Consider the following 14,119-nt stretch of genomic DNA (forward strand, 5'->3'; position numbering starts at 1 on the left):
TCCGGTTTGTGCAGCAGCTGTGAGCACTGAAACGCTATGTTCCTCTTCTTAATGTACTGTAGAGCAGCGAGCATCAAGATTAAAGCTCCTTTCCTATCAGTTGCTTACAAGTTCTCATGTTAAAGTGGAACCGTTGATATGCAGTTCTCTAAAACATGCTATTTGTCTTAGTTATGTCGAAGCCAAAACCCTAAGAGACCAGAACAACGGTTTTGTGACTAAACATTAACAGAGTTCCTTGGATAGCTGAAGATATCAGAGGAACCAGCAATGGCTATGTGTGCTTCTCCATTTGGTGAGTTTACAGGCTCTTCTAAAAATGTTTCTTTGCTTTGTGCTTTTTGTTTAGGTTGGTAGCAAGATCATGCTAAAATGCTGTTTATTAGCTTTATATATATATATATATAACTTTATGATCTCACAGAGCAGGTACTTTTTGGGTGGTGGTTCATTCTCAGCACTGCAGTAACACTGACGTGGTGGTGGTGTGTTAGTGTGTTGTGCTGGTCTGAGTGGATCAGACACAGCAGTGCTGCTGGAGTTTTTAAAACACTGTGTCCACTCACTGTCCACTCTATTAGACACTCCTACCTTGTCAGTCCGCCTTGTAGATGTAAAGTCAGAGACGATAGCTCATCTGCTGCTGCACAGTGTTGTCGCGGCAAAACACTTCTGAAATAACGTTAAAACCAAACACTAAATAAAACAACTGGCTGTTGTTCATGACACCACCTCAATAAAACAATAGCACAGGGAAGTATTTGATCTTATTACAAGCCACTTTTACACGAGAAAGACTACATAAGTTGGGGTTAACCTCTTATTCACCAGGGTATATTAAGTTTCTTTCCATCTGAATTTACATGACCAAATTTTAAGGCAAATTATTCAGAAACTGCATGAAATAACTGTAAATTTTTATTTATTTATTTTTTTGTGAAAGCTCCCCTCAAAAGAACAGAACATGTGTTTTTGTTTTATGATCACACATATTGCTATATGCTTACAATTTACTGCTGAAAGCCAAAAATCTTAGACGCTCTTAGTATTATTTTATAAAAATATTTTTTACAGAGCAGATCACTGAAGAGACGCCATCTGTTTATAGTTTATAGCCCAGATTTGTGGAAAAATGGGTCGACTTCTTTTATTATAAGGGTTTAAAATTACATCACCCATCTATTTAACTGGTAAGAAGACAGTTCTCAGATGACCCCCACCTTTTGAATGCAGCTTATCCAATATAAAAGTTATGAAAAATATGACGAAGTGCGTTTTGGAACCACCGGTGGTCCCAAGGAGTTGAAAAGGTTAAGTGCTTTGTTTGAGGCTATGAAACCTAATTATCTGAAGAATTTAGACATTGACAAGATGGGAACATCTGTTCTACTAGGGGTCCAGTTTATCTCCGAATTCAGGATCGTGCTGTTGGGGAACAGAGGAGCTGGAAAAACCTCTCTAGCAAACACGATCCTGTCTAGACAGACTACATCTCCCAAGAGAACCGCTCAGTGTGTGAAAATCCATGGAGTCGCAGCAGGAAGACTGGTCACTGTGGTGGACACGCCAGGCTGGTGGAAGAACTTCCTCACTAATGAGACTCCTGAGTTTCAGAAACAGGAGCTGCTGCTTAGCACGGCTCATTGTCCACCAGGACCCCACGTTGTTCTCCTTGTCATACGCGTGGACAAGTTTTACAAGGAGAAACACAAAAGATCAGCACAGGAGCACTTGGAGCTTCTCGGGAAGGATGTCTGGAGACACATCATAGTCGTATTCACCTATAATGATCATCTACAGGATCAAACAGTCGAACAGTTCATTGGATGTGAAGGGGAGACTTTTCTGCAGTGGCTTGTTGACAAATGTGGGAACAGGTACCACGTTCTCAACGTTGAAAGCTACAATAGTTCTCAGGTCAAAGAGCTGATGGAGAGGATTGAGGAGGTGGTGGCGGTAAATGGTGGCTGTCATTTTGAAATGGACAGAAAGCGCCTTTATGAAGTCAAGGAGATGAGGAAGAAGGCAGAGGAGAGAGCAGACAAGAGGAGGAAGGTCGTACAAGAGCAAAGAGGGGGTCATGAAGGTAAGATTTCATTAACATGTATCAAGAGTTTTACTGGCTTTGAGAAAATAGTATTATAACTGTAAAGAATTTTCACCATTTATCAGTTTCCCCTCACCTCAAACGTAGATCAGCCTAGTTTTGCACTAGAGCTATGAGGCTAACTTGGCTGAGAATGTTTAAATCATCAGACACTATTAGCCATGTATGCCAATTTTAAATGTACTCTGTAAAAATTGACACTACAGTACAGACAAAATCAGGTCTCAAGACGGCTGCTACTACAGAAACTACAGCGGTGGTGATAGGAACCAGACATCTGAAGAGTTCAATGCCTCTAAAAGGTGCCTCACAGAAAGTTTTTGAATGAAATGGTTACGGATATATTACTTGATGCCTGAGACACTGCCTTCTAATAGTTTGAGAAGACTCTGGCATAACATGAATTTTTTAAGTTACATTTACAGTAGAGAGTTACATGCAGATTGTAAGACAAAGTAGTACACAAAGAAAATGTATTTTTTTCAAATATACCACTATTTTACAGCCATTAACATTACATAAAGAGCCAGAAGGCACATGTGGATTTCCTGGTCATTTAATATATGCACATATATATATATATATATATATATATATATATATATATATATATATATATATATATATATAATCACTGTTGTTGGAACAAAACCTCATACCTCCAAAATGATAACTTTACAGGAGAAGGAAAAAACATGTTTTAATTTCAATGTAAGTCAGTGGAACCAGACGTTTTTCTAAGTAATTTTGGGCCGTTTCTTTTGGTCCATTCATCATAAACTTTACACACAATGTAAAAGGTGAGAGGTTTTTTTAAATTATGTCAAAAACTGAAAAATGGCAAAACTGGAGATACAAGGTTTTGTCCTGACAGTAGTGATATATGTGTGTGTATATATGTAACTTACAGACAGATTTCAGGAACAGAGGTCATGATACATCTATATATATATATATATATATATATATATATATATATATATATATATATATATATATATATATATATGTGTGTGTGTGTATATATATATATAGATGTATCATGACCTCTGTTCCTGAAATCTGTCTGTAAGTTTCTCTAATATCTCTAATAATATAACGAACCATTCCAAATCAAGAATGACTGCATTTACATCAAAGTATGCAAAAGTATGTTGCTTTGGACCCTGTTTTCACCTGGTCGTTTCACGTGACTTGTATCTGGTTTGTAACCTGGTAAGATTTCAATCTCAGACTGCAATCCGATTGCTATATGGTGCGTAATATGCAAATCAGCTCAAATACAACACCGAAACGCCAGTATTGTTCCTCAGTTTTCCAGTTGGCTTCAAAAGATAGTTGCTGCCTCAAAAATCACATTTTTGCATGGCATTATTAATTTTCTAACACCAGCTTTACACATTTACTAGAAGATAGCTGTTTAGAGTAATTAGCCTCCTGTAGCAGTCATTACAGTCATGGACTGCGTCAGGTAAAATGCAATGTATTGTAGTGAGACAGTGGATAATGCTGAGGTGAAGTAAAGATTAACTGTTGCTTTATTTTAACTGGCTCGGCCCACAGGAGAAACTCTCTTCAGAAGCTGAACTGATGGAGCAGTGATAGCAAGCGAAAGGGCACCTTTCCCCCATGACGAAACAGTACTGGGAGGGGTTTTGGTCATTGAATGTGGCTCAATGAGACAAATGGATTTACACTTGTATAACATCTGGTTAACATGCGTCTAAGACTGCCTCTAAAGTGGTTTGGGTGATCAGATTTCAGTCTGTTTTAAATGCGTCTTGAGTGCATTTACACCCATTTTTAGTGAATAATCTCTAATATTATCCTACTCAAGATGCATGAAACAATCAGGTGTAAACAGGGTCTTAGGCCTTGTCCACAAAAAATCATGCATCGTTTTCAAAAATATCTATCATGAATAAATATCACATGAAAACATGACTTGAAAACACCTGGATGAGCATCGCAGCCCAGTAGGGGGCAATAATATTGTGTAAAATTTGATGTCATACACCTCAAGAGGAACAATGGGCCTCATTCACCAACGGTTCTTTAAGAAGAAATTTCTTAAAACCCACTTAAGCAGTTTCCACAAAGATTCTGACATTTACCAATGATAGCATTTGTTCTCTGATAAGAACAGAATCTATACACACTCTAGAACACAAAAGTGTGAACAATTCTGCGGTTTCAACACGTACGGAATCTGACGTAGACCTTTTTCTCAGGACCTTTCACAAGAGCACATTCACTAGGAAGATATTGGTGTATGAAGCCCAATGTAAGCAAAATAAAAAGCATGTTGCAAAGCTAAAGCAACGTTTTTGGCGTGCAGGCCATCGGACCTCAATAATTCAATACTTCACACAGATTCAAAGTCTAATTTTGCTGGAAAATAAAAGCTTAAAAAAGCAAAAGAAAACCTGTCACTTTCCATTGGGTTTGTTTCCGTTGTCATGGCTACACCACCATCTCTGAAACGTCCACACAGTCCTGATCAGGCAGAGTTTTTCTAGCTGTTTTATATGCAGAACTAATAACCAAAAGCCTAAACCCTGTAGAGATCCAGTCAAATTGCACACTTGCATTCTAAACTGTATCTAACATAATAATGTGTATAACTTGTAATAATCTTATAGGGCTGGGAAATCTGACAATATGTATCATCATCAAGACAAATTATGCCACAGTACAATGAGATATGCTTTTCTGAACATCGTGGATACGTCAGTACTTGTAGAACACTGACCAAAAGCCTGTTTCACTATAAAGAGAGCAAAATTTAACTGAATTTAGTGCAACTCAATATGCCAGATATTGAATAAAAATCATTACGTTCACAGTTTTTTTTTAATTTTGCACTACTCGATCTTTATCTCAGTTCCTACTGATCGGATGTCTGAAAAATGAACTAGTGTGAGATTAAAGCTGCGTTCCAAAGCCTAGGCTGCAGCCGACGTAGGGCGGGTCCTCAGTAGGACTGTCCTGTGAAGAGTCCTTCTAAGTAGCCTATTGGCCACACAAATGGAGCACCATTATGTGGCTACATGATGACGTCACCAGAGCGACACGAAACTCGTGAGGGAACTCGTGAGAGAAGATGGAGACCGTTGCATTGTGTGTTTGTTGATCTTTCATTTCTTAACGGAAATGGAGTAGATGTTCTTATGCAATATGATAAATTACATATATACAAATAGCGCTGGGCGATATGGCCAAAAATGTTTTCACGATAAACAAAATTCATATCGTTCGATATCGATACATACCGCGATAATGTCAAATCATTATTTCTTTCATGTTTGAAGGCTGATTTTTGCTCCTGGGGGGTTAATTGCTGTTTTAAACTATCCTTTATGGTCTGAACACGACAAACACTCAGCAAACAGTGGAACATTTCACAGATCTGTGATGGGAGAGTGGGAGAGAGTGTCTGCTGAGCTGTTTTTACCAGCTGGAAAAGCACGGCTATTTTGTAAAAGTCATAATTTAAGAAAGAAAACAGATTATTTTAGCTGGTGCCGAGCGCTCGGCTACCCCGCTACCAATGACACAGTATTCAGACACCAGCTAAACGACTGGATTTCTCTATACTATCGTAGTAGTTTAAGTGGTGAACCGCAATATATCAACACCAGACAAACAGAGTCCTCCTTTTAGGTATGTTTAAACTGAAAGTGGTGCTTTTGTGTCGTGTTTGATCTACAGTATCATCAATTCTCTGAGCTGTGTGAACCCACGTTTTTCTTTCACTTTCGTTGCTTGGGAATGCACTAATACTTAAATATGACTGTCCGAGCGCTGTAACAGCGCTGTAGTTGTGAGGATTGTGATTGTGATTTAACGCTGCTAAAGCTGGTTAGGATGCACGGAAAGAGGTGAGTTCGCTGTAGGACAGCACAGTTACTCCACTGACCTCATCACTCACACTCGGTCACAGGAGAGCAGATCGCCGGTCGCTCCACTCAAACATGTATAACTCCACGTTTCAGCCATTGCTAAAGACTCATCTTACTCGTGCCCCCCTCCCTCTCTAATCAGGTAGAAAAACTCGGAAGTGCGCCCTCTCCTGGCGACAGCTGAGTAGTGTCACTTTCCTTGCAGTAGAAAACGCCAAGGCTTTCGCTGAACGTGGAAGTGTGAGAGTGGTGTATTATATCGAACATTTATTGAACCTGTCGTATCGCTCTATTGAGGAAAAGTTATATCGCGATAATTATCGTTATCGTTTTATTGCCCAGCCCTATATACAAATACTTCTAAATAAACTACGATATAAGAATGATATACAACATCTGGACGCATGTTATAATTAATCAGTGATTTTACATGTTATAAGGTAACGAAGACAAATTCAAGGATGTGAACAATGTACGTTTTAAAACGAGCTCTGCTCCAACGGCATCGTTTTCCACCATTTTCGTGGTCGTTTGTGCACAGAGAACTGTGGGTAACCGAAAGCCTAGACGGATACATCTGATGCGTCCTCTAAATCTCTCTGAACGGAGCCTGCATTTCTAGGCTGTATGCGAAGAATGCTTCATTTTGGAATGACCTGTTATGACGCAGTGGCTGAGAAATGCAGCCTAGGCTTTGGAACGCAGCTTTTATGTATCATGATATTATATTTTTGCCATATCGCCCACTTCTATGATCTTGTTGGCTTGATTGGGTCAGACTGTTTAATTAGAAGAGAAAAAGAAAAAGATGATATTCCCATTTGAAATGTTTACACAGCCTAGGCCACATGGATTAGACGCACAGTCGCTCGCGCACATCAAACATGTCTTGGCTTATTGTCTACTTTTGAGGTTAGAGGAAAGATTTTTGGTGGAACTATTACTTTAAAGAACCTAACAAATATGATATGTGTCCATCAGGCCTTAACTGCTCCCTGTCCAATATAAGGATGGTGCTGTTAGGCTACCGGAGGGCTGGAAAGAGTTCGGCTAGGAACGCTATTTTTGGAAAAGAGAGTTTCGACTGTAAGAGAACCGCACAATGTGTGAAGACTCAGGACGAGGTGGCTGGAAAGCTGGTCACTGTGCTGGACACGCCAGGCTGGTGGAGAACTCTTCCAGAAAGAGACACTCCAGAACTGGATAAACAAGAAATATTACTCAGCATGTCTCTGTGTCCCCCAGGACCGCATGCTGTACTCTTGGCTTTACGCTCTGATGTTGCATTCACAGAAGAGGTGAGGAAATCAGTGGAGGAACACATGGATCTGCTTGGCAAGCGAGTCTGGGACCACACTATTCTTCTGTTCACCCATGGTGACTTGCTGGGGGACATAACTATTGAGCAGCACATCGACAGTGAAGGGATAGACTTAAAACTGCTTGTTGCAAAATGCAGAAACAGGTATCACGTTCTCGACAACAAGAATTTGGGTGATGCTACTCAGGTCACACAGCTGTTGGAGAAGGTGGAGGAGATTGTAGCACAAAACGGTGGCTTTCATTATGAAATGGACCAAAGAGCTTATAAGGAAGTGAGGCGGAAATGGAGATCGGTGGAAAAAAAGGCCAAGATGAGGAGGAAGATGAAGAAGCGAAGTTGGATGATGAGCTCAAAGAAAGGTAACTTCATTTGAGCTCAGTGTCAATAGTCCAGTTATTACTTAGTTAGCATTAAGTGTGTTTACATGCACTTAATAATCTGATCAGAATCGGATTTTTGCAGTTATCCGATTATTCAATTGTTCATGTAAACACCGTACTCCGATTTAGAAATCTGATTAAGAAAGAAGTTTGGGATGATTTTATGTTGGAAACATTTTAAATCATAACTTGTTGCATATAGCACAACTGACGACAAATGACTTTTATTCTGAAATGCTCTTAAGAAAGAGCGGGCAGGGTATTTAATCAAAGATAAGGTCTCAAGTGACCTTCATGGTGCAATGCCAAGGTCAGCAGCCCTTTCATAAATACTGAAAAAATAAAACAACTGCTATTTGTTGAGTCATGGTTAGTTCAGTTTACCAAGTCAGCTGGTGTGACCCAATGAAGATATGTTATTATAGTAATGTTGAATTAAAAAAAAATGTAGTTTAATATGAGTTAAAAGGTTTTTATGAGTGTCAAAGTACAAAGACGAGTTTGTACTCGTCAGTAGTGGTAAATATTATATATTTTATTAATGTGTGGTCGCACCACCTGATACTTCAGTGGTGATAAAATTGAGAATCCTGTTTAAAAAAATGAATTTGTACCATTATAAAAACAATATTCTCATTTTGAAAGCTTTATTTGTCATTTGTCACTGTTTACTGTAAGTGTAAACCTAAAAAAAAAGTAAATTCACTAGTGCAAGGATTGTCACATGCACAGTTTTTAGTGTTATCACCGTTATTGTGTGTCGATACTGTCGTTATTGATGATATTGATCATTTTTGATTCATCAACTGCAATTTTTAGCTATATTTTTAAAGGTTGTCAAACCAGACATGAGTCTGATCATAGGGATACACTCAAAAAGCAATGAATAAGGAAACTGGGTGCATTTTACAGTCAGATTTGCACAAATGATAAATGTTGCATGAACATTTAATGAAGAATATTTTGAGACGTTTTGAAAACAGGTGTTATTCTTTCATTCTCCGACGCAGTGAAGCTTTTCTTATTGTCACTATGTAAACATCTTTTGATAGGTGCTGGACAGCATCTCCCCGAGCTTAGTCTTGTACTGTTGGGATATGGTGAAGCTGGAAAAACATCAACAGGAAACAGCATCCTGGGCACAGCGGAGTTTGGATCAAAAAGAACTTCCCAGTGTGTGAAAAGCCATGGAGAGATAGCAGGAAGACGCCTCACTGTGGTGGACACGCCAGGATGGTGGAAACGTTTGCCAATAGAACACACCCCACCACTGAACAAGCAGGAGATAGCTCAGAGTGTGTCCCTGACCTCTTCAGGTCCCCTCGCTTTCCTACTTGTCCTCCGTTTGGACAGTTCTTTCCAGGAGGACGAGAAACGAGCTGTGAAGGATCACCTGAAGCTTTTTGGTCGCAGAGTCTGGGACCAGACCGTGGTTCTGTTCACGTGTGGAGACTGGTTAGGGGACAGAAGCATTGAGCTACACATCGAGAGTGAAGGTGAGGCCTTGAAGTGGCTGCTTCAGAAATGTGGGAACAGGTTTCACGTCCTCAGCAACAAGAACCGGCGCAATAGCACTCAGGTGACGGAACTCCTGGAGAAGATTGAGAAGCTGGTGGCAGAAAACACATGTCATTTGAGAGACATGTGCGATTTGAAGGAGGTGACAGAAATGAGGAGACTGGATGAAGAAGGAACCAATGAAAGAAGAACAAAGACACAAAAAGAAGAGCTTGGCTTTGATGATGAATCGGATCTTGATGATGATGTATTTCTTACTGAGATTGAAGACAACATCTGAGGATTTTCATAAACGCTTGTATAGACAGAAAAAAGTGCAAGAAGTTTATTTCACATTTACTGAATCTTCTAAATTTCCGCTTAAGGGTCATTTTACAGAAACGTCTAGTGCTGACAGATATAGTACAATTGAAAAACATGTTAGGGTTACAATTTAATTATATTTAAAATAAAACAACAAGTTATTTTAACAGTTACACCTTCTTGAGTCATCAATTTAGCAATATTGGTTTTTAAATCAATTCTATAGAATTCCAAGCACCACAGAAGAGCTCATCCTCACAGTCATGTGTGAAGGCTGAGGCCATATTTTGAGGTAAAAAAATGTTTTTCTACAATTTTAATTGCAATAATCAATACGTGACTATGAAATATGTGATTTATATGACATAAAGAAAACAAATGCCAGATAAATATTATGAAATATATAATGAAAGTGTCCCAGGAGTCGTGTCACTGGTGTTACTGCGTAACAAAAAATCTCTTATTTTGAAATAAAAGTCACACTGATGACATCACTTGACTTCCTTTTACCTATTTTCTGAGGATCTATGAAGAAAAGCACATGGTGAGTCCACTGTGTCTTTCAGTTATCAGAGATTTTCTCATTTAGCTCATGATTTCATATGAAGCTTTTAGCTGAAGTCACTGGTGTGACCGACTTTATTCTGAGGTAATTGTGAAAAAATAGAATAAAAATGGATTAAATTTCATATTTTAGTGGATATTCCATGATTGACAACATGTGGTTTGATGCTCTGTAGCAGCCATTTTGTAAAATGCATTGTTCATTAAAAGTGTCTCTGGTGTTCCTTTCTTATGTGTAACACCAATGAGGATCAGTAACACCAGTGACTCCTATGGAGAGATAGAAAAGTGGACGTTTCTGTAGAATGACCCATTAATGAATGGTTAAGATGTAAACAGAGTCATTCCAAGTTGTTTGATGTGAAATGCTCTGTTCTGGAGTCAGCACTGTTTATAGTGGTGGTGTTAGGAACCGGACTGCAGATCTAAAATGTCCATTTTGCCCATTTCGCATGTTGAACTTATCTGCAAATGTTTAGTGTGATTGGGGTTTAAAACAGGGTTTCTGAACCTATAGGCCGCGGACCGCCAGTGGCCCATTAAACATCCTCTAGTGGTCCGTGGGCCTGAATTCAAAAAGAGGCAATAATTTGTAGTGAGCTGGTAACGTCACTGTAAGTCATAAAAACATAAGTGGAAAAAAGATTGTTTATAATAAAAAAGACAGTGAGAATATATTTATTAAACTGGGATTTTGATTGGTGGACGTCAAAAATAGAATTAAGAACATGTTTCGGTTTGTTTATCAGCTCCACTTACTATATAGGTGCACTTTGTAGTTCTACAGTTACAGACTGTAGTCCATCTGTTTCTCTGATACTTTGTTAGCCCACTTTTACCCTGTTCTTCAGTGGTCAGGACCCCCATGGACCCTCATAGAGCAGGCACTATTTGGGTGGTGTCCACTCACTGTCCACTCTATTAGACACTCCTACCTTGTCAGTCCACCTTGTAGATGTAAAGTCAGAGACGATAGCTCATCTGCTGCTGCACAGTTTGTGTTGGTCATCCTCTAGTCCTTCATCAGTGGTCACAGGACGCTGCCCACAGGACGCTGCCCACAGGACGCTGTTGGTTGGATATTTTTTGGTTGCTGGACTATTCTCAGTCCAGCAGGGACACTGAGGTGTTTAAAAACTCCACCACCCAAATAGTACCTGCTCTGTGAGGGTCCATGGGGGTCCTGACCACTGAAGAACAGGGTAAAAGGGCACCTATATAGTAAGTGGAGCTGATAAGATGGACAATGAGCGTAGAAACAAGGAGGTGGTCATAATGTTATGCCTGATCGGTGTATCGTTGGCAGTCATTTCGGCATACCAATAATAAAAATGGGTAGGGCTAGGCCCCCTAAGCCCAACCATAGCACTGCCGCTGCATCAAACCACTGTGAATGACTTTACATCTCAACCACTGGAATTTCCTTTTAATGTAACAAAAAACAAAATCTTGATTGACATATTTTGATCTCCTCAAGTATATTCGAGGCCTTTTCAAGGATTAATAGTCAGAGAGAACATTATATCTCATTCATACTCCAATGTCAAACTTGTTATAGTATATTTAAAAGATATCAAAAGAAGTTTTAATTTTACATAAAAAAAAACATAAAAGAAACTAAAAAAAAGTTAGCTGAGCAAATGTTATCTATTCTATGAGATTCTTGTGCGATGAGGCTGTATCACATGTATGACATACAGACACGAAGTCTTGGACAGCATCCTTCGCACTGCCCAAGGGTTTTTGATTAAAACTTCTCTCCATGATGTCTTCGATCTTGTCTGTACAGATTATACTCATCACTCAAGGAGAGATGGCTGTTGATGCTTTCCATTCCCACTCAATTTCCCAATCTTTTTTTTTTTTATTCCCAGTTTTTTTTTTATTCCCAGTCTTTTTATCATTGTAACGACCCTGAGCAAAACCTCCTCTGAAAAATGATTAATGTTCATTTGATTTCATTCTTTTTAGTGACAGGTATTCATTCAATGCCCTTTGTAGTGAGGCATTAAACTTAAAATACAGACAGAATGATTTAAAGCTCTAACTGTGTCTGGGGTCTCATTACCACACACAGATAGATAAAATGTCCTTAGTTTTTGTAAAAAAAGAACTGCAGAAGCAAAACTGAGGGAAATGTTTTAGAAGAAGGGCGAAATACTGGACAAGAAGGAAAGTAAAAGTGAAGAACATCTCAAGAAAAGACAAACAGAAGATGATACTTGTTCTCCTGAGGCAACGTGCAATGACCTTCATTCATATAAGGTCATGCACTTGCGGATTCTGTGGTTAGTGTGGTTACTAATTAGGATCTTCTCAGCCTCTTATATGTGGGTGTGTAAGTCTTGGGTCTTGTCTTGGTCTCAATATCATTTTGACACAGTCTTGTCTCGGTGGACCCAGAAATTGTTCTCGAGACCAGCCGATGTCAATGACTTTGTCTGAGCAAACTGGAGACTCGGTCTCGCCATTCCTTTTCTTGGTCATGACTCGTACTCGACTACTACAAAGTCTTGGTCTCAACTCAGATTCGATGGCTGTGTTCACATTACCAGTTTAAAGTGGCACAAATCAGATTTTTTGCCCTAAAGTGACTCAAATTTGATGTTTTCAGAGTTGTGATCAAATCTGATCTTTTCAAATCCGACCTGAGCCACTTTAGCTATGTTCATGTTACAAGCCTCATTGCTCAAATCCAATTTTTTGCTCAAATCTGATCTCTCTGACACTGTGGTTCACACTCGTTTAGGTAAGTGATTCGAATCTGTCATTAATGTGACGAACCGGCGTCCTGAAATGACCCTCATGAGCTCATCCTACTCGTCACGATAATGAATCACGTGCATCATCAGCACAAACTAACGAGCAGAACGAGCTTCGCTGAGAAGATAATTAACTCTGATCAGCTCTCAGCTTCATTATTAGAGTGAGACGAAGGAGAAAAAGGTGAGATGAGCTGTTTTTCCACCGTTTACAGGCTTTAACCTCTGTTCGGTGCTGCTGCCATGGTAACGCTGAATGATGGCGCAGTGGAAAAAAGCACATGAATTCTGTTCTGAGTGTCACATTAAGGTCGCATGGCCACGAATTGGATACGTATCCGATCTAGGACCACATATGAAAGTGGCTCAGGTCGGATTTGAAAAGATCAGATTTGTGTCCACACAGCTCTGAAAACATCAGATCTGAGTCACATTAGGGCAAAAAATCAGATTTGTGCCACTTCAGCCTGGTAGCCTTTCATATGTGGTCCTACCCCTACTTCTAAACCTAATCTTAACCTTAATGTTGTTGATAATCAATTCAGTATCACCAGAAAGTTTGTTAATAATATAAGTATCTGTAGATCATCTATAGGAGACCATCCAAAAAATTGCTCACATGGGCCACCTACAGGTCTGTGCTCCTGGACATGAGCCCATAAAACCCTTTGAATGATCCAGGCCTGCTATTTGTCTCAGTCATGTGACTTTGTTTTTTTTTGCAGTGGCCATATTAATGACCTGATGCATATATAGTTCATGTCTTTAATGTGTATAACATGCCACCCCACACAGTATTTTTCCCCATTCAGTTTTCCATTTCAGCTCTAGGTGCTTTTTAATAATGCACAATACAGGGCAGCAAATCAGAACAGAGCTCATTTACACATATCTGTCTTAAAGGCACAGTTAAAAAAAATGTATTTAATTTTAATTATAAAGGACAAAGAGAATGGTCATGTAAAAATGCAGGATATGGGCTGTTAAATGAACAATTTTTCAGTAATTGACACCAAAAACTAAATGACTTTGTTGGCGGGGACTGGTTTTGTGTCTCTCTGATTTTGGGATAAAGAACTGAATGCTGCCCCTATTAAATAGACAGAGGGACTGTGAGAAATCAAGACAGACGCTTCATGAATGTTCCTTTTTTTCTTTAAAAAAAGAAAAGAATTAATTGATTCTTTTCTTGAGATGATTCACCATGATTCACCGCATGGTTCCAGCTAGTCTGTGCAACACAGGAAACAGAGTTCGGA

At 39.2% G+C, this 14,119-nt stretch overlaps 1 protein-coding gene across 1 annotated transcript; it reads left to right on the forward strand.

Annotated features, from left to right (window-relative positions):
- LOC118798930 (GTPase IMAP family member 8-like) lies at positions 1-9,651 on the forward strand. Its single transcript, XM_036558558.1, has 4 exons — positions 1-295; positions 1,394-2,086; positions 6,991-7,692; positions 8,766-9,651. The coding sequence occupies exons 1-4, from the start codon at positions 271-273 to the stop codon at positions 9,509-9,511; spliced, it is 2,166 nt and encodes a 721-aa protein (XP_036414451.1). The 5' UTR covers positions 1-270; the 3' UTR covers positions 9,512-9,651.
- The last annotated feature ends 4,468 nt before the right edge of the window (positions 9,652-14,119 follow it).

This window comes from Colossoma macropomum, unplaced genomic scaffold, assembly GCF_904425465.1.
Source record: "Colossoma macropomum unplaced genomic scaffold, Colossoma_macropomum, whole genome shotgun sequence".
NCBI classification, from domain to species: domain Eukaryota; kingdom Metazoa; phylum Chordata; class Actinopteri; order Characiformes; family Serrasalmidae; genus Colossoma; species Colossoma macropomum.

Coding starts and splice junctions, on each gene's coding strand:
- LOC118798930 (XM_036558558.1), top strand. CDS start 271: ATGGCTATGTGTGCTTCTCCATTTG. Junction 296..1,393: donor TATGTGTGCTTCTCCATTTG/GTGAGTTTACAG, acceptor CTGTTCTACTAG/GGGTCCAGTTTATCTCCGAA. Junction 2,087..6,990: donor GCAAAGAGGGGGTCATGAAG/GTAAGATTTCAT, acceptor TGTGTCCATCAG/GCCTTAACTGCTCCCTGTCC.